Source organism: Urocampus carinirostris, chromosome 7, assembly GCF_059441175.1.
Source record: "Urocampus carinirostris isolate Australia breed hairy pipefish chromosome 7, RoL_Ucar_1.0, whole genome shotgun sequence".
In the NCBI taxonomy this organism is placed as follows: Eukaryota; Metazoa; Chordata; class Actinopteri; order Syngnathiformes; family Syngnathidae; genus Urocampus; species Urocampus carinirostris.
In genome coordinates, this window is record NC_142355.1 from 18,397,130 (window position 1) to 18,417,521 (window position 20,392).

The window sequence follows — 20,392 nt, forward strand, 5'->3', positions numbered from 1 at the left end:
CATTCACAATTTCACCATATCATATTCTAACAAGGTTTCTGGAGGTAAAGTGAAAGTGTGACATTCTGCCTTTGCTCTTTATTTCCGCCAAAGCTTTTAGTTCTTGTTTGATCTCTCTGATTTCATGATTAAATTCGATCCCCTTTTGTGTTAGGGTAAAATAGCGTTGGAGTCTTCTTTGTAGTCTCAACATGTATTTCATCTCTTTAATTTTTTTATTTTTTCCTGCATTTTTAAAGAAAATCTGCGTTCGTTTCTTTGTTATCTCCCACCATTGTGCTCGTGAATCATACGAGTCTTGAAGGGTCTGCCAGTCCCTGTACCGCTCCCTGTATTACGCGGCTGAGGCTTCATCCTCCAGCAGGGAGCAGTTCAATTTCCCAACCCCTGGTGTAGATGATGGGGAATAAAAGATGTCGAGAAAAACCACTGAGTTAGAAGGAAGGCCGATTTAAACCGTATTAGCTCCGCCCCCAACTTCTCATCCCGGAAGTAACTCTTAACAGCCTCAATCGAACCCAGCAAGGGGGTACAAACAGTCGTCCGCAACAACAAGATGGGGGGTGCGTTGCAAACTCCAGCCAAATGTCCTCTTTGCGACGAATTGAGCCAGGACTCCGTCGTTCTCAAATGTAACCACCGCTTCTGCTATCGATGTATCGGGGACTTGTGGAGTGTTCATCCCGATGGGCCATTCACTTGTCCGACTTGGAAGTGTAACACGAGCTACAAGAAGCTGCCCTTTGACCGCTCCAAATTATGGCCGGAAAACAATGGCAGTCGACGATTTCCGACTGCGAGTAGCCCTGGTACGTTCAAAAGAAATGCAACGTGATACTTAATGGTTTTAATTTGTAGAGGTTTAACGGTAACCATCAAAGGCAGACAAAACGTGCCAAGTACATTATTTATCCATAATTTATTTTTTTTTCTTTAAAAAAAGTGAAATCTCACTGTAGTGTGTAATCTTTTTTTTATATATATTTTAGTTCCATTTACTATCGCCTTTAAACGGGATGCTAGGCACTTTAACTGTATTCATAAAGGGACAGTGTGTAATGTCTCGCGACTAGAAGTTTCTATATGTATATTATCGTTTGAATTATCTCATCTCATTAGCCGCACCGCTTATCCTCAGTAGGGTCGCGGGGGTGCTGGAGCCCATCCCAGCAATCATCGGGCAGTGGGCAGGGGACACCCTGAACTGGTTGCGAGCCAGTCGCAGGGCACACAGGGACAGACAACTCACTCGCTCAGTCACACCTAAGGACAATTTGGACCGGCCAATTCACCTGAAATGCATGTCTTTGGAATGTGGGAGGAAACCGGAGTGCCCGGAGGAAACCCACGCAAGCACGGGGAGAACATACAAACTCCACACAGTAAGGCCGGTAGCTGGATTTTGAACCCACACAGGAGGTTCCCACGACCTCAGAACTGTGCCGCACACGCGCTAACCACTGCGCCGCCGTGCTGCCGTTTGAATTAACGACAGTTTATTTTTTAGCGCCCCCTGGCATACATGTCAATCTTTTACTGTAAAGGTGGGGTGCATAATTTAATTTTCCCTCAAAAAGTTGAAAGTTAGATATCACCTTTAAGTATGTGTTAACATTACCCAACTGAGTTCAAAGAGCCCTCTTTACCTTGTACTGCGCCTATCTGCTTCTAGTATAGTGATTCATCACAAACTGTCCCTTTATAAGTACAATTTAAGCAAAGTCTTTGTTGTCTTGAATCTCATTCTTAGATGATAGCAAACTGGTGGACGTCGTACAACTAAAATATAAAGAAAGAAGAGTACACACTAAAGTCAAATTGTACAGCTTTAAAATAAATGTGTGGTCATTTTCTGTCATATGTAGCCTGATAATGAATGATTTGTAAAAATGTCAACAAAACCATAGAATATGATTCCTTTGAATGTAAAGACAACCTTTCCCAGCAAGACTTAAGTAATCTCAACATTTCACACAAGTAACATTAGTCTTTGTAAAGTCACTGCCCACATTGCGCCATAAGCATGACAAGAATTTAGTGGAGATTAAGAAATAAACCTTACCACTTGACGTTTATTTTTAGGATTGTAATGTCACAAACTGTTGTTTGTCAGCATGCCTTTCTTGATGATAAAACATTTTATTTGTAATAAGGACTGTAAAGAGAAAGGATAAAAGTCTATCTGGATAAAAGGCAGATATTTACAGCATAGTGCTTAAAGAAGTTGAATTGTCTTTATTTTCATTTTTTTTTTGCTTTATTATTATTTACAAGTCATATTGCGAATCTTTTGACATTAAAAAGAAATAAATGTTATTGCGCACTCTGTTTTCATGCACAAAAATGTAAAATGAATTAAAAATTAAAAACATCTGCTTCTTCAAAACCGGAAGTGGCAAACTTTTTCCAAAAGGAAAATCTAATTGATCTTTGGAGCGGCTTATTCACATACAGTGACTTGGTCTCGCTTCAAAATAAAGCAGTCATGGACTAAAATACTAGTCCCCAGTCAAGATTTGTTTTGTTTAAATTCTAAAAAGGGGTTGTTGTTTTTTTTTTAATTGGGAAGGCGTCTATAAACATGCATTTTCAAGAATAATCGTAGGTTGAAAAATTAACATTTATTTTACATGACATGAGCTCCATCGAAAAGGCTGGGCAAAAAAAAAAAATCAAAGTAAAATTGTGAGTTCTTCCTTGTGCTTTTCATCACTTGTATTTGGTTGTCAAAGTCAAACGGATGGAAGGACCAAAGAAATCATTAGGCTACAACCCGTAGGACGACTAATAGAATGAGGACAATTTCAACATGCACTGTAAACCCTTTTTTCTCATTTTGAGTTTCTTTTGTTTTTTTGGGCTGTTCCCAGCTTTAGCAATTGTTGTAATTTTGTAATTTTCTAGCAGGAGCGTAATCAGTTTTTTGTTATTGTAGCATGAAAATGATAAAAGTAAGAAAAGTCCAAACACGAACCCATCCATTATCTGCACCGCTTATCCTCAGTGCCCATCCCAGCGATTTTCGAGCAGTGGGCCGGGGACACCCTGAACTGGTTGCGAGCCGGTTGCAGTGCACACAGAGACAGACAACTCACTCGCTCATTCACACCTAGGGATAATTTGGACCGGCCAATTAATCTAACATACATGTTTTTGGAATGTGGGAGAAACCGGAGTGCCCGGAGGAAACCCACACAGGCACGGGGAGAACATGCAAACTCCACACAGGAAGGTTTGATCTCATGACCTCAGAACTGTGTCGCACATGCGCTAACCACTGCGCTGCCGTGCTGCCCTACCAATCCAAGCCCCTAAAAGATAAAAAGAAGAAAAGTGATTTTGATTGCATCTAAGAAATGCATGTACTTGCACGTGCAACATTAAGAGCTTGACAGAGGCTAAAACGATGACACAAGCCAAAAGATTGCTTCGGCGAGTAAAACACAAAACAAATATTTTTTTAATTTGTTTATCTCTATGTTCTATTGCAGGTGTCGCCAACCATTTTCAGGCCTCGGGCACCCAATTTGATATGCATTTCTAAAATAACATATTTATCATGTTATTACCATGTTGTTTCTGTGTTATTATGGTGTCATTACCATGTTAATTATGAGAGGTAGGGTTAAATAGATTCAGTCAATCACTAAAAAAAATTTACTAGAAAATTACATTGACCCAGCACTGGTGAGCTCCTTTCAGAACAAGTCCGCGGGCACTCCAGCTGTCCGTAGAGGCACAACATTAAAGACCCCTGTTCTATGGTTATCGTATTGCGTGCCATATTTCTTGTTTATTATTTACCGCTGTAGTGGTGTTCAATTTGAGCACTGTATTTGCTGATCTGTTATTTTTTTCGTATTTCCACCAAAGACCCAGTTGTACAAGGCTCCTCAACGATATTTTCATGGCGGGCCAAACGAATCCTTGGAAAGAGAAAGGCCAGCGCTCCTGGTCCAGAGCAGCCTAGCTCAAAGCGACTAGCAACGGGTGAAGGGTCAGGTGAGAGCAACATGCTTAGAAATACCCCATCGGACACAGAAGATGCTAGCAGTGCAGTGGAAATGGGCAACGCGTTGAGTTCTGAGCTCATTGCTGATACGGCCTCCTCCTTTGAAGATGTTGACAATGTTTGGCAAGGAGGCTCAGAACTACTTCATGAAGACAGGCAACCGAATGACTCTGATGGTTCTACTGAATGTGATTCTTGTGAAGTTCTTCCTCTCGTGACACCCCAGCTCGATGGCCATGTTTCAAGCAACGCCTCCAACAGTTTTAGTTCACCTACTGAATCCTCCATATCACAGAAATCACTGGCCCCGGTGCAGAATGTCAGCATGTCACCGGAATTGCACCCGAAACACGCCGCTGTGGCTTCAGGATCCCGACCCAGAGTTGGCATGTTCACAATGGCAGAAACTGCAAACAGAGACCCTGTGCCTTGCCATTATTGCACTGAAAATGTTTATAAACCTTTGGCGGTGAAAACTTGCCTGGTGTGCGGGGCGTCCATGTGCGCCGAGCATCTGCGTCCCCACAAGGAGTCGCCCGTCTTCCAAAATCACACACTGGTCCCACCCACTGAGGATATTTCTGTATGGAGGTGCCAGGAGCATCAAGAGATGAACCGCATCTACTGCCAGCAGTGCGCCACCTGCGTGTGCATGGTGTGCACTGTCATCGGCATGCACCGTAATCACGTCTGCATCAGCATCAGGGAAGCAGAGCAGGAGTTCAGGGTAAGTAAGCAATCGTAAATTTCTTATATTATTGCGGTATTCTACATAATCTGCAGGGTTTTTACGGGTGCTTGAAACCCTTGAAAATACTTAGTGTTGTGTTTTTAAGGTTAGAGTAAAGTGCTTTCAAATGCTTGAAATTGTTGCCATGTTTCTCGGCAGTCTGAATAGACAAGGGTGCTTAAAAATGACGCCGACACGCCTTAGTTCACATACAAGTTAAACTTTAGAAGAATTGAATTTCCTTTCTTGACAGTTTGGCGTCATCAAGTGCTGTCAGAAAGAGAAAAAAACAAGAACATTCGATACAACATAGACCAAACGTGACAGCAAACACAAACGAAACGGGGCGCAGAAACTCGGTTCCATTTTCTACGTCCCATTAAGTGAATGATAGTTGCTGGTTTCTTTGGCTTCGTATTTATCACATCCTATAGTCAACACTGTGCCCTCAAACCACAGGGCTATGGAATGATTCACACTGGGATAATGGTATTAGAAGTTTGGCTTTAAAGGTCCTTTGAAAGGCCATGACAACATTGTACAAACCCCAAGTCTGTCTTGCTGTAAGTAGGTTCTGCATTGTTTTTGTAGGATTTATTTTTGCTTAATAAGGAGGATATGCTATCATTTATAAGGGGAGCAGTTGGCGGCGGTGACAGTTAATGATACATAAACTGATATTGTACACTTAAAATTAAAGTTACTTTAACTTTAAATTAATGTTCATAACAAAAAGATTTACAGTGTAATTATTTATTTTTGCAGTAGAAGATTTCATGCGCAAACTGGATCAGAGTATGCTGGTGCTAAGCGGTCTCTAGTGGGACTGCTGTGAGCTGGATTTTCCTTTGTAGAGTGAGCAAGATTTATGTTTCAAATAAAACTCGTACAGACGCTGCCTTACTTACGAACAAGGCGCCCTCGGGTGCCAGGTAGGGTTCTAAGAACACCTGAGTTCCCCGCAGTGAAATATGATTGTGATTTTCTAGGTAATTTGATTTCTAACTAGCATGCAATTTTAGTGGTTGATTGAGCTAATTTTGACTCTGCTTTTAATAATCACAACCTGGTATTAACATAGCAACAACATAATAATCAATGACCGGTAACTTATTTAAGGAATGCCTATCAAACATTTTATAGCCCTGAGCAATAAAAGGGTTACTTAATCCTGCACTACACCCTACAGCGACATAGAACGGCATAGGTTTTTTTTCTTGTATTTTTGTCAACAAAAAATCTGAACATGTTAAAGTTGATGATCCCTGCCCTGACCATTTCATTGGGTGTAACTTCTTTTTGACTAAACACTCATGATTTCATTTTTTGTCAGGCAGCTTGGAATTGATTGCTCAGCCATAATTAGATGTAACAAAAAAGCTGAAATGTGGTCCGAATCTTTTTTTGTTTTTTTTGCAGGCAAACCTAACCCACGAGATCAAACTGCTGCAAAAAGTGGAACAACAGTTAAAGAACCAAAAGACTGAATTCAATCAACAAGAGGAAGATGAGCGAGTAAGAATATAAAGTGTAATTGCATATTCTGTTTTTACACTTTTTTCAAATAATATTTAGTTTTTTTGCGGAGGGAGTGGTTCTTTGGGCTTATGCTAACGCAGGGGTGTCAAACTCATTTTAGCTGAGGGCCACATGCTAGAAAATAAATGTCACGGGGGCCACCCTAGTAGATTTAAGAGAAAGAGAGAGGAAGACAAAGAAAAAGAGAGGAAGATAAAGAGAACAAGGGAGACGGGGTAAGGAGTGTGTGAGAGAGAGAGAGAGAAAGAGAAAGAAAAGGGGAGATAAATAGACTGCATAATATAGAAAAAAAAAGAAAAATTAGAAGTGAAAGGGAGACGATCCAAGAGAAAGAGAAAAATAGTGAGTGTGAAAAAGAAAGGGAAAGCGAGAGAGTGAAAGAGAAGGTAAGAAAGAAAGAAAAAAGAGAGAAAGAAAAAAGAAGATGGAAGGACTGAAATAATAAAAGAGAGAGAAACAGAAAAATAGAGACGGAGAGAAAGAAAAGGGGAAAGGTATGGAGAGAGAACAATATATTAAAAAGAGGGGGGAAAGAAACAAAGAAAAACTTGAAGCGAAAGGGAGAGAGTCAAAGAGAGATAGAGAGAAAAAGAGGGAGTGTGAAAAAGAAAGGGAAAGCGAGAGAGTGAAAGAAAGATAAGAAAGAAAGAGAAATAAAGAAGATAGAAGGACTGAAATAATGAAAAAAGAGAGAACGAAAGAGAGAGATAGAGAGACCAAAAGAGATAAAGCTTTAGTTTCTTTACAAGTCTTGTCTGGATTTGGCGACACCTGGCGGACATATTTAAAACTGCAGCTCATTTTTGTCTCTCGCTTCTCTCAGTGATCAAAACCCTAGGCGGATGTTTGACACCTGTGTGCTAACGGGTCACCCCAGCACATTACCCTTAGGAGGTTTTTATTTTATTGTACCTACTCCTTTTCTTGTAATACCTTCTTTCATGCCTTTGATTTTGTTTTTATTACTCTACTAACGTTGAATGTAACTTGAATGGAGTACATATTCATTATTCTGAACCTAGTGATTGTTAAAAAGAACAATGAGAGTTTGGAAAACGTTTGACATTAAGCATTATCACTCAGTGCCTTTGACTTAAATGAATTGAATTAATTTGTCTTTATTGCCATTTATATCAACGTTTTGAAACATCGTATTGAACGAGCTAAGACATGGCACTCCAAGGTTATCATTTATATGAACCCGAACAAGTTTATTGGCATCACAACTCCCTACTGCTATCATGTATAATGCGTTTTATAAAGTCTGAAGATTTGTCTGTGTTTTCAGAAAGTTTAATGTTGTTTTATCATTCATTAAGCACAGTATCAGCGTTTTCACAAGTTGAAAAAGCACAGTAGTGGGCTGGCCAGCAGGTGGTGGATCAACATCAGAAATTAACCTGTCTCGGGACTTTGGTTTTTAAGGTGCTGCACTCAATCATTGCAAATGTGCTCCATTAAGGAAATACTTTGTTTTTCCTTGCCTTGAGGCGTTTTCAATGAATGCACAAGAGGGCGTGCGTCAGAGATACACAGCCATCATGGTGGCATTGAAATTGGAGGAAAAATCTGCACTCGATTCTGTGGACCAGGAGTGTATCAGAGTACAGCGCGACCTGCAGAAGAAACTAAGCAAACTAAACGACTCCCTGAAGTCCATCCATGGCATTCTTCACACCTTGGAGACTTTGGTTGATACCGATGGGGAAGATGCCCTCAAGGACCAAGCCTTCATTATTGTGAGTGTGGGGTTTATATATATATATATATATACATACAGTAATCCATCGTTTTTTCGCGAAGATTGCCCACAATAGTAAAAATTTCCCAAGTAGAAACTTGTATTTATTAAATACTCAATTATCGAAACCGGGGAACAAACCCTATTCACAGGCTCAGGAATTTGTTTACACTATAAAATAAAGTTTACTACTTTTATATGTTATATTTAAAAAAAAATCTGTTCTGTCAAATTACATTTTTTAGAATAATCGTTATGCTATTCAGTATTACACTATGGATTCCAAAGGAGACATTATTTTAGGACACTACATTTTTACTCCAGAAGACATTTGGTCTTGTCCATGTTTTGTTATTGGAAAACGAAAATCTGACACAAAAATGCTTTTACCGTCCTTCAGTAATGAGTCCAACTTTGCCCGCCAAGCATTTTGAGCCCGGCCGCAGGTGCTTTTGTGGGTCCAGAGCATTTTGAATGAATAAATGGCCTTTAATGCCACTATACAATACAACAAAATTGGAATATGATGGCTCTTAGAGCACTGGTTCTCAACTGGTCTGATTTCAACTGCCACAGTTGCACCCAAATGACAAGCTGCAACCTAGATCAAGTAGAGAAAATCCACATTTCAAATGAAAGGATTGTGCAATTTAAAAGAGATATGGTTAAAATATTCACCTCTTTTTCCAAATACCAAATGACCAGCAAAACCAAAACAACTTCAAGTATTGTATATAAAGCCTACAACACTTATGAGTGACCCTCTAAAAGTGCATTAAAACAGTCATATACTAAAAGAAATGTACCTAAACATCAATATTTTTTAATTATGTAGTTAATGTAGATAAATATACTATTAAATAGCTAAAAAAAGCTTTTAAACTATTGACTGTACTTTACAGCAGTGCTTTAATGGCAGACACCCGTACCCCATTTTCGTATTTCTCAATCATTTCGTTCTTCGTCTCAATCGTTGTCACTATTTTCCACTTTTCCTTCCCCTCATCACTAACTTTCTTGGGACCTATCTTTATAACAATAAAACAGAAATTAAAAGCAACAAAATCACAATAAAATGAGATGTGGTCCCTCCTAAATGCGCCCATTGACTGAACAGAAGAAGAGATGGAGCAGGCCATAGTCGCATTCTCCTGTGTATTTGACCCTCCGGTTTTTCTTATTCTTGACATTATTTTGCCAAGGCTAACGCGACCCACTGAAGACTGGTGCACAATTTTCTTTTGGGTCCTGACCCACCAGTTGAGAACTGTCTCAGAGAAATTCGAAAACGAAAAAGATTTGCGTATGCACAATGTAGCCATTTTGAGCTGTTATATGTATGTGTATAACAGACAGCAACGTTATTGACTCACCTGCAGAAAAGGGGCTGGGCAACTGTTCAGCCAATCAGAATGCAGAACACAATGTACGACGCAAATTTGCGAATTAGCAAAGCCGTGAAAAGTAAACAGCGATACAGCGAGAGATTACTGTACATGACAATGACAGACCTGAATGTGTGCATACCTGAGTGTGAAAACATGTTCTTATTTTGTCTTAGGAATACAGGAAAGTCCCCCAACTGTAAGTCATTCCTTTGTTTTGTTTTTATGAAAACAAATTCATCACAAAATACAGTATTTAAACTAATGTATGTGGACTGGGAAGGCTGGGATTTAAATGTGTTTATTCAACGTCATATTCTCTTTCTTGATCTGGTCTTGGTGTCTCTGTTCAGTAACTTGGAATCTATGGAGCAGTCGGATGCTCCAGAGAAATTGAATGAGACTCGGCTGAAATGTCTTCAGTCGTGGGTAGAGAAACGTCTAGGTCCAGTGCTGATCTCAAAGACGATTGAAGATCGAGAATTCTATGCTGGCCACTGTAAGTATTTAGCGCCATTCACTCGGTTATACGCAACGTTTTTGAGTTGAAGTCCTTCCTAGTTCACATATCCCTTAACTGCCAATGGCCTTCCGGTATACGTGTGACAATACTGATACCAGGCTCATGTGCGGTCCCTTCTCAAGGTTTCTTCATTTTCCTCATGTTGAGGTTTTTGAGTTTTTCCTTGCCCTCATGTAGGTTTTAGATCAGGGGATGGTGTCATAATAGTCCGTGGTTTGCAATAATCTGTGGTCTGTGCAGCCCTTTAAGACTCTTTGTGATTAAGGGCTATGCAAAAAAACATGACTTGACTTGCCATGTGTTTTGCCTCAAACAAGGCTGATAAAATAATAATAATAATAATAATTTCCTTTGTATTGTCATTCTTTGTAACAATGTACACAGAACGAAATGTCAATACACCTGACCCGTTGTAGCGGGTCGATGCAGCCGCAGCCAGAGGGCGCCGCCATTATACCAATTAGGTATGTCTCGGTCGAGGCGCGAACCAGCGACCTCCCAGTCTCAAAGCGGGCACACTACCATCTAGGCTACAATAAAAAGAGATAGGCGCATTGGACAGTAAGGTATAAGGCCTCATTAAACTCAGTTGGGCATTGTTAAACACATACTTCCATCTATCCATTATCTGCACCGCTTATCTTCACAAGGGTCACGGGGGGGAGGGAGCCCATCATAGCCTTTTTAAGTACATCTCAACTGACACATCCCACCTGTAATATGTGAAAAACTAATTTCCCATACAAGAAACTCAGCAAATTGTAAGTTGATTTGTTTTCAGGTTTTGGACACGTTTGATAAGGATATGGTTGCAAGACACAGGATAATTGTGGCTGCCTTTTGTTTTAAGCGATGCTCACAGACTTTGCGTGATTGCTCATACCCATGGAAGCCTAGAGAGAACGTTGGCTGCAACCCACTGAAAGAGTGGTCCACGATCCACCTACCAGTTGAGAAACACTTTATTTGATGTTTTTTTTTCAAACAGGTGGCCTTGTCCCTGTCTTTGACGCAAACACTGCTCATCCCAACCTCCACCTGTCCGATGACAACAGGAAGGTGACGTACAGCACCGTACGGCAGGTTTCCACCCACGACGACGCTCGCTTCGATGCCCATCCGCAAGTGCTGGCCAAGCACGGCATTGAAGGAGGTAGCTGGTACTGGGAGGTGAAGGTGCCTCTTAGCAAGGGCAACTGGAAACTGGGAGTCTGCAGCGCAGTCATGGAACGAAAAGGTCGTCAGGACGCCTCCTGTCTGGGCCGGAACGCGTTTTCTTGGTGTCTCGTGTCTCACAAAGGGGAGCTGAAAGTGGAGTACAACAAGAATGAGACGTCCCTGGCAGTGGACGGCCTGCAGCGGGTAGGAGTGTTCCTAGACTATGATGAGGGGATGATGAAGTTCTTTAATGTGACACCAGGGGGCAGTCTTGATTTGATCCATTTGTGCAAGCATACGTTTACCGACATTCTGTACCCTGCCTTTGCTGTGGTCCATAATTGGCTGGCCATCTGTGATCTAATCGAGTAGAATTTAGATCAGCGGTGCCCAATTGTTTTACTGTGAGGGCCACATCACATGTACCTTCTCTGATGAGGTTTCAGTTAATAACAGAAAATGTCCCACGCGTGCCCAAATGTAGAAAAAAAAATGTTTTCCAGAAAGCCACAATCACATAAACCTTTTGGAGTATTCACAAAGGTTAAATAAGAGATAATAACACTTTATGAAATAAATAATAACTAAATAGAACACAGTGGGTTCTTCACAGAAATGAAGTCCATGGAACATTAACTTTCTGTTGTGCCATGCTAAGCTTTAACCCAGTGTTCAGTTCGTTCAGGTATTTGAAATCCTTGAAAATGCTTGAATTTGAATTGTGTTTTCTAGAATTAAATTGTTCTTGGATTTTTAGAGAAGTGCTTATAGATGCTTGAAATGATTGCCATGCTTCTCCACGAGTTTGCATAAAAATGACACAGACTCTCTGGCTTCCAGGGTTCCTGCAGATCCTTGAAAAGTTTTAAAAATCATTTAATTAACTACGGTAATCTAAAAAAATAAGGCCTTTGTAGTCATTAAAATGTCTTGCATTAATAAGATTATATATATTTTTTGAATATTATTAATTAGATTTTTATGTTGGTTTCAAAAGATTTAGTAAAAGAAAGTAATTAATCATGCATCATGTTTAAAGTGATCCATGAATATAGCAGAATGGTAAATGGTCTGCATCTATATAGCGCTTTTCAAGTCAATGAAGACCTCCCAAAGCGCTTTACAATGTGCTTCACACTTACCCATTCACACACACCAATAGGGCCTTACGCATTCAATGTCTTGACCAAGGACACTTCGACAGAAGAGTTCTTTGGAATTAGTACGGGAGTTATATGCCAGTTTTGACCGAAGATCCATAATGTAATGTAAATATCCTTTTTTTTTATTTTTCTCCATGACTAAAACTTTGGAGAGTGCTATGTTTCTCAGATGGAAAGATTTTCAAATTGACCAAGAATAACCTTTTGTTTAAAATTGCCTTTAATTCATGTGTTTTTGTTTTCCTTTTTGGTCTTGGCTGGTTTTTTTTTGTTTTTTTTTGTCGACTTGGTCTTAAATTTGATTTCAAGGGTGTTAAAAAGTCTTGAATTACTTGGCTTTTACCATAGGAACCCTGGGCTTCACTTTGCCAACGCATTTCTTCTTCCCTCCTAATTGACAGCAGCTGGTTTTAGTTTGTTTGGTATTGTCTTGTGAAGTGTCATCGTCCCCTATGGGTCACGGCCAAAAGGAAAGGTCTATGCTACACCTAAACAGGGCACGATAAAATGTGTCCTTGTGCAAGGATTACATATCAATTGCAAACATTTATAATGGGCGAGGAAAAGAGATCAATGTAGTCGTTCCCAGTGGTAAATTGTAACAGGAAGAACTTCTTGAACCTGAAAATGTAGGCTACATATTACTGTAATTTTTAACTTTACCTATCTGGGGAGAGATTTTGTCTCAAAAACAATTTACACAAGATCTAAAATTCATGTCTTGATAGATACACACACAAGTTTAAAAATCGCATATGTGAATTGTAGATATAATTAACTGATTAAACCGGATTTCTTCTGGTAACGGTACTGGAGAAATTTGAACATTTGTTTTGAAAGTTCTTAATTAGTGCTTGAATTTGGCCATGAAAATGGTGTGCAAACCCTGTTTACAGGTCTATCTTCAGCCAAGTTGTCAGAGCACTGGACCACCAGTTGTATAGATGACTTACAAAAAGGCAGTGGATTTTATTTCATCACACTATTTTTATTCACAGTCCCAGAGACGGAAGTTAATTTTGGAGTGCTTTTAACCTGTTACAATGACAATAAGTTATATTCGATTATTCCATTCTATTCTAAGCATTTCAATGAAACTACAGCTCTTGTAGTTGATAGGAATGAGTGGAGAGGTGTTGTATAAGGATAGTGGGATGTTTAGACGCGTTCTAAGGGATGGGCAGGGAACCTGTATGATGCGGCATGGGTAAACCAGTAAAAGCTGCCGGGCCATGCTGTTTAACAGAGGAGTGTGTTGTGTCACCCTGACCTGGGTGACATGGCCGCTTTCTTGTGTTCTGTTTCATCTGACCAACTTGGGTGCCGAGATGCTTAACTTGTTTGGGTGTTTGGGCATTTGGGTTGGCCATGGTCCCAAAACAATTTTGTGTGTGTTTTTTGTTACCGTTTCTCTTTTTCATTTTCTTTGTTTTTGTATGTGTTTGTCTTGCTGTCGGTCACCCCTCTCGAGGGATATGACCAGGGTAGATAGATAGATAGATAGATAGATTCTAAGCATTTCAAGAGATATATTTATTGTCAGCGTGTCATGTGCCAATTTTTTTAGGTGTTGTTTAGTTATTTTGCCCCATCCTCTCCTGAAGCGACGTGGGTTTAATAGTTTGTTGTTATTGGTTTTTTTTGGGTGGTGGTGGTTTTTTTGTTTTTTGTTTTTTCAAAATTAACATTCGTCTTTGGTACCTTGACTAAACATAGTGTGTAAATGAGATAAAACCCAATGCCTTTTCATACGTTATATACATCACTGGTAGTCCGGTGGTTGGACTTTGGCACTCTCACCCCCGCCACCAGGGTTTGAAGTGTGCTCTCAGACGGGGTTTTTTAAGGGAAAAGAAAAAACAGGAATGTGCGTCAAAATACTGTCTGGTATTGTTCCAGGGGCCGAACCAAATGTGACTGTTTATGTATTTTTGATTACCACTGAAATCAATAGTGACGTTTATTTCAGTGAATCAAGGTGTGTTTGCCACTAGGGGGTGCAAAATAATACACACTGTCCCTAAGAGTGACTACTATTAGTATAATAAGACTTGATTTAAAGAAACAAAACAATAAGGGAAAACAAATGAAATGTGGAAAAACATTGGATTAATTTTCATAACATGAGCCCACTTAGAAGGAGCTGACATGATTGTCAACCATCTTGCTACTATGGGTACCTGGGAAAAAAATAAAAACCTTGTGAAAAGTCTGGTAAAATATGAGAAGAACAATGGGGCCGTTTGGTCTCTTTGAATCTCTGCGGTTTTTACCCTCCTTTGTTTTTTTTAACACTTGTTTTTGGTTGCACAACCCAATACAGCATCATTTGGTGCTCAATTAATACACACTGTACTGTACTTTTATGTGAACAGTCCTAATGGATTTACCTACCCAAACACGGGCATTTTCGATTTTCCTTGCACGCTTACACATCATTTTACGAAACCCGAAAATCTCCTGTATTTCGATTCTAGGGGGTTATTGCCTGTATGTAAATGCAATCACTGTTTTGGCATAGTAACAGAATAATCAGTGTAATCTGGCTCAATGACTACATTATTTTACTCAATAGACGTTTACTCTAAGTTCTTTCTGAAATGTAATCACATGGATGAAAAATGTTCAGGTTTAATTAAAAAAAAAATCAATCTTTATTTCTTTTTTTAAGGGCTGTCAATTATACATATGTTTGCTATTGACGTGCATAAACAGTGGACCTTTTTGTCATAATATTGTCATGAAATGTTTATGGAATTATTTTGTTTTTCTGAAGTCATTCTTTCTACAGAAGTTAATTAAAAGAAATGAACAAATTGAATTTTTGTCTGGCTAACATGCATTGAGTTGTTTATAGTGTTAGTTCTCAACTGGTCCGACTTGAGGACATTCCCTTCCTCCCTAATGACGATATTCAACCCAAATCAAGAACAAAAAATCCACATCTCAAATGTGTCCAATGAAAGGATTGTGCTGTTGAATGCTTAGATGTATACAAGTGTTTTTGTTTTTTTTGTTTTGCAAAAAATCTAAATGACCAGCAAAACCGTAATGATTTCAAGTAAGCATGTAAGTCAACATCGCATATCAAAGGCCCCTAAAACTGCTTGATAGTAGCCACATTCTCTCTCAGTATATACTTACATCCAAGCATATTTACAACTATAAGATAAAATCACCAGTACCGAATGGGAGGCAACCTGTTGGGAGAGGGAGAGGCTCATACAGGAACTCTTCTTGGCTCTTGGGATCACCAGTAGACCAGCGCTTTCAGAACGATGGCTCCGGACCGGAACATAGGGGGAAATCAAATCTGAAAATGGTGGAGATCTTCAAGTGGTTTGAAACCAAGAGACAAAATGGCTATGGAGTGCCTCGGAGGAATAGGCATCATCAATGGGCTTTGCCAGACTCCACACACTAAAAGTTCAGAGTACCCCAATGATACCAAGAGAGGGCGCTCCTATCTTTCCTAACCACCTGGAAACAAATGATAATACTCCTAAGGCAATATCCGCTTATGTTGTTGGAACCAGGTTTGGAAGACCTATTGACAAGCCACAGGAACTGGACTCGTAAAAAACAGGTTTAGTTAGAAAACACAGAGTTTAGTGTTTCATTAAGTGTTGGTGTGACAGGAAAAACGGCCATTTTGTTTTTGAGTTTTATTCATACAGTCAACTGCTTTGAACCTGGATTGATTTTGAAGAAAAGGTGATGTGGTGGAATATTGTCTAAATGTTTTGTGGTGAAAAGACAAACCAGAAGTAGAAGAGATGTTGCTGCGTGCTGTGTTGGGATTGGTCCTTAAGGGAATTAAAAGTGTGTATAGTTGTCAGAGTTTATATAGATATAAATTCCTTGCTGGCGGAATTATTCAGATAAAAACACTTATTGAGTTTTGACCTCCCTCCCGAATGCAGCGAGAACGGCCCAGTCGCCATCTTGCCCGGGCTGTACTGACCACATCCGGTCAGTAGGCGTGGTTTATTGACGTCACACATAAGCAGGAAATGGAGTCACACATGAGTGTCATATTACAAATACCGTATTTTCCGCACTATAAGGCGCACCGGGTTATAGGGCGCACCCCGAAAAAATAGTTTTTGGTCCTATATTTTACATACATAAGACGCACCGGATAATAAGGCGCTACAATGGGAACGTGGACAAAACAGTCAGATAGTTCGGTCCAAAAAGCTTGCAAAGAAGCAAATACGTGTCGTAGACACGTGCGGATGCAGTGTCCGATGTCACTCAAATGCATCGTTCCAAATATCATTCGGAAGGTTAAAGTCTTGGGATTCAAGAAATGCCAACCATTACCAGCTCAGTAGCCTAGATGGTAGGGCGCCCGCTTTGAGACTAGGAGGTCGCTGGTTCGCGCCTCGGCCGAGTCATACCTAAGACTTATAACATTGGTAAAATGGCGGCGCCCTCTGTTGGCTGCGGCTGCATCGGCTCGCTACAACGGGTCAGGTGTATCGACATTTCGTTCTTACAAAGAATGACAATACAAAGGAAATTATTATTATTATTATTCCTTAGTTTCTATTTAGACACGTACCTGCTCATATTTTCTTTTTCGCTTGCAACTTTACTGTGCATATGACAATAAACACTTCGAATTGAGTTTAATTTAAAAAAAGACCCATCACAGAAACATCGACATCACTCTGAAACAAGATACTGGGAAAATATATAGCCGGAGTAGCTCACCGAAGTCGTTGCGTTCAATAATAATGTGCAACCATGGTCCTCTTATATCCGTGAGTGTAGTAAATCCAGGAGATTAAAATATTTACAAATACAGAATGGTAAAACGTGTTTTCTTTATGCCGTAGACAACCAGACTTGCTATTCTATTCACATTCATCTTTTTCGGCCAATTGCAGGCTTTGTTTTGCCCCTTTGCCTATACAAGCCTGTAAATGAAAAAAAGGATCCGCCCCCTTTACCTCCGAATAACTTTAGCCAATAGTGATCGATTCAACTGATGATTGACACATCTTTTTCGGCCAATTGCAGGCTTTGTTTTGCCCCTTAGCCTATACGAGCCTGTAAATGATAAAAAGGATCCGCCCCCTTTACCTCCGAATAACTTTAGCCAATAGTGATCGATTCAAATGATGATTGACACATTGGTTAGCCAATGAAACGCCGGTATATAAATCCCAGCATTCACCACGGACTACTCGCGTTCGGGGGAAAATCTAGTCGGCGGCTGCTTGGATTAGTTGCAAGACTTTGCGACTTAATATTGATCCATAAATAAGGCGCACTGTATTATAAGGCGCATAATCAGCTTTTGAAAAAAATAAAGGCTTTTAGGTGCGCCTTATAGTGCGGAAAATACGGTAATAGAAATAGACTGATCTTTGTAACGTGACTGTGTGTGTGTGTGTGTGTGATGATTACTTGTATATTAGGAATATAAAAACAGGTTAATTTCATAGCATGGGAGTCTGAGAAATACACAACTAAAAATAGCTAACTTTACAATAGTTGCTCCACATCATGTCGCATGAATCCCCCAACACAACCACGGAAGCCAGTACTATCTCTTTCATGTGGGGGAGCAAACCCCTACCCCAAAAAAATCGGCCTGGAGAGGGTTGGGTTCCGCCAGGATATACTTGCTCAAGGCACACCACAGGTTGCGGTGCCCTGATGACCCAGGCTGTTAAGGGATCTGTGAATCTGGGTGGTAATGCAATTATTTTTCAAATGAAGCAATTAGTACCTGAAATTACTGTTTTTCGGTTACACGCGCAACACGGTCTGTTGTTTATAAAGAGAGAAAGCTCAGTCCAAATCTTGAGGAGAAAACATGCTCGCCATCCTGACATATGGGGCTGTCTTGCGTTGCGGCTACATCTTGTGTTGTTATGGCAACTACTGGTGAGCACAGGTGAGCGGAGAGCCTTGGGAATGAGTCACCTGTCAGGCTCACCACTGGAAATGTGAGAAGGGTCCAGCGACAGGTCTTTGTTGTCCGTTAATCTCACTCCAGCACTCGTACTCTCAATTCAGCTTCAGGGCAGTTTTGATTTTGCAGTCACCTCATGACTTCAGCAGAGATGCACTTGATCTGCATTAGGTGCGTTTGTTTATCCAAGTCTGAGGGCGATCACATGCCGCTGTGTAATTGACACAAGGATGTCGAAAGTTCGGGTGAGAAACAAGCGTCTTAAGTGTTCCGTGAGCATTCTGAAATGAACCCAATCTCGTGTTGGTCGATATGTGGTGCATGGCCAATAACTTTAAAAGCACTGTGACGAACAACAACATCAGATCCTAAGTAGAAACAGATTAAAGATTATATCCTAAAATCGGCTTCTCAAACTCAATTTACATAGAGGCCTCAGGAGTAAGGGTCCCGGTGAAGTAGGGCCAGAAGTTAAAAACATTGTTACTGTAAAATCTGTAATTGATGTGTAATACGTTCCTTGTTTGTAACCTTTTGACAATGCAAAAATTATGTTTTGTCCAGGTTACTGCACTCGAACTAGGAAACTCCTGTTTGAATGTATTTTTTCCTCTGATGGACTACCGTAAATTCTATAAGACTATAAGCCGCTACTTTTTTCCCAAATGTTCAGCCCTGCGGCTTATTCAGTGAAGCGGCCAATTTATGTAATTTTTCTAACGGCTACCAGCAGCACTCGAGTACAAAAGGTAATATTTAGACCAGTGGAATTGTGCGCTGAGGTAGACTGCATCCTCTTATTTAACGTTCGAATTGTCCGTATGACAAAGGTTCTTTCCGATCATGAGGAAGACGCCCTTGATGGTGACAGTTATAAGGAGGAAGATGAGGACAGTTTACCGTAAATTTCGCAAATACTGTACGGCTTTTTTTAACAGCTGCGCTTAATGCGTTGCGAGCGTGTTAGGAGTAGCGTGGTAGTACCTTTCACAGACACGGTTTGGGATGAAAGTTATATTATTATTATTATTAAAGCTTTGAAAACTCTCTCGGTGTACCGTCTTTCTCTGTAAATATGTGTAACCATGTATAATATGTATTTACAGCTGTATATTTTTGTAATGTATTTATTCTAGAGACTTATTGTGATATGTTTTCTACGAGCGAATCAAAAAGAAGGGGCGGAGCGAACGCGGGCTGACGAGAAGTGGGGTAAAGCTGAGTTATACCTGTTTGTTGTTGCAGCGGACAATAATGGATATATATTTTTCCCACCCTTAACTTTGGAAATATACATTTTTTTCCTTGGATTACTTTCAACGGGACCTGGACTTTAAAGGTTTGCATTAAATTCTAAGTTCCGGTACCATTTTCCGTTCATGTTGCTGATTGTGGTGGATGGATTGTGTGCTATATCTGCAGCTACAATTGCAGCGCCCAAAGTCAAGTTAGGGATAAACTTGTGACTGTGTTACATGATTAAATGTGGGCGCATGCGGCTTAAATTCAGGTGCGGTTTGTGTAAGGACAAAACCAATAATGTCCGCAAAATGTGGTGCGTGCGGCTTATAATCAGGTGCGCTTTATAGTCCGGATTTCGTGGTACTTGGTCTTTCTAACTGTTACCTTGTTTTTACTTTATGTCCTTGATTAAATTTTAAAGCGATTTGGGTGCTCAATAAATTATGAGTACAAATCCTCAATTGACCCAAAATATTGTAGAGGATAGTTTAACATGTTTCTACTTCTCTCGCCTTTTACAAGTACCACATACATTTTTAGATAATTTTATCAGAAAATCAGATGAAAAACCTTTGATTTAATCTGAACAATTGGCAACACAACAAATTAAAGTGAATTCTTTTCACTGTTTTTGAAAGTTTAACATATTTAAGGCATTATCTACAGCAGACACTTTAATAGAACACATAACAAAAATAAGGATGATTGGAAGTTTCAGTGTCTGAAATAACGTCTGCCCGGACGGCCGACAACTTTTTCAAGGGGGAAAGTTTTTTTTCAAATCAAACGTTTGCTTTATTCCGATTTTGAAATCTTCGTTCGGTTTGGAAATTTCGGTTTGGCAATTTGCATACTCGGCACCCAATCAGAAGCCTGCATCAAATAACTTCGTGCTTCCGGACTTTCCGGAGCGTTATAAGGTCGTGCATTTGCATATCCATTTTGAAATTAGACGCACAGAGAACACGAG

The 20,392-nt window shown here is 40.0% G+C and overlaps 1 protein-coding gene across 2 annotated transcripts in view; it reads left to right on the forward strand.

Moving 5' to 3' along the window:
- Positions 1–524: 524 nt before the first annotated feature.
- Positions 525–20,392, forward strand: part of LOC148362526 (tripartite motif-containing protein 14) — a 35,269-nt gene continuing 15,401 nt past the window's right edge. Inside the window, exons 1-7 of one of the 2 annotated variants that reach the window (XM_088339955.1) lie at positions 525–809; positions 3,874–4,739; positions 6,162–6,257; positions 7,772–8,020; positions 9,584–9,606; positions 9,761–9,906; positions 10,919–11,292. In XM_088339955.1, coding sequence (XP_088196081.1) covers positions 557–809; positions 3,874–4,739; positions 6,162–6,257; positions 7,772–8,020; positions 9,584–9,606; positions 9,761–9,906; positions 10,919–11,292 — 2,007 coding nt within the window. In that variant the 5' untranslated portion in view covers positions 525–556. Of the gene's footprint in view, positions 810–3,873; positions 4,740–6,161; positions 6,258–7,771; positions 8,021–9,583; positions 9,607–9,760; positions 9,907–10,918; positions 12,239–20,392 lie in introns of those variants that run through there. The other variant, XM_088339954.1, reaches the window with a different exon arrangement.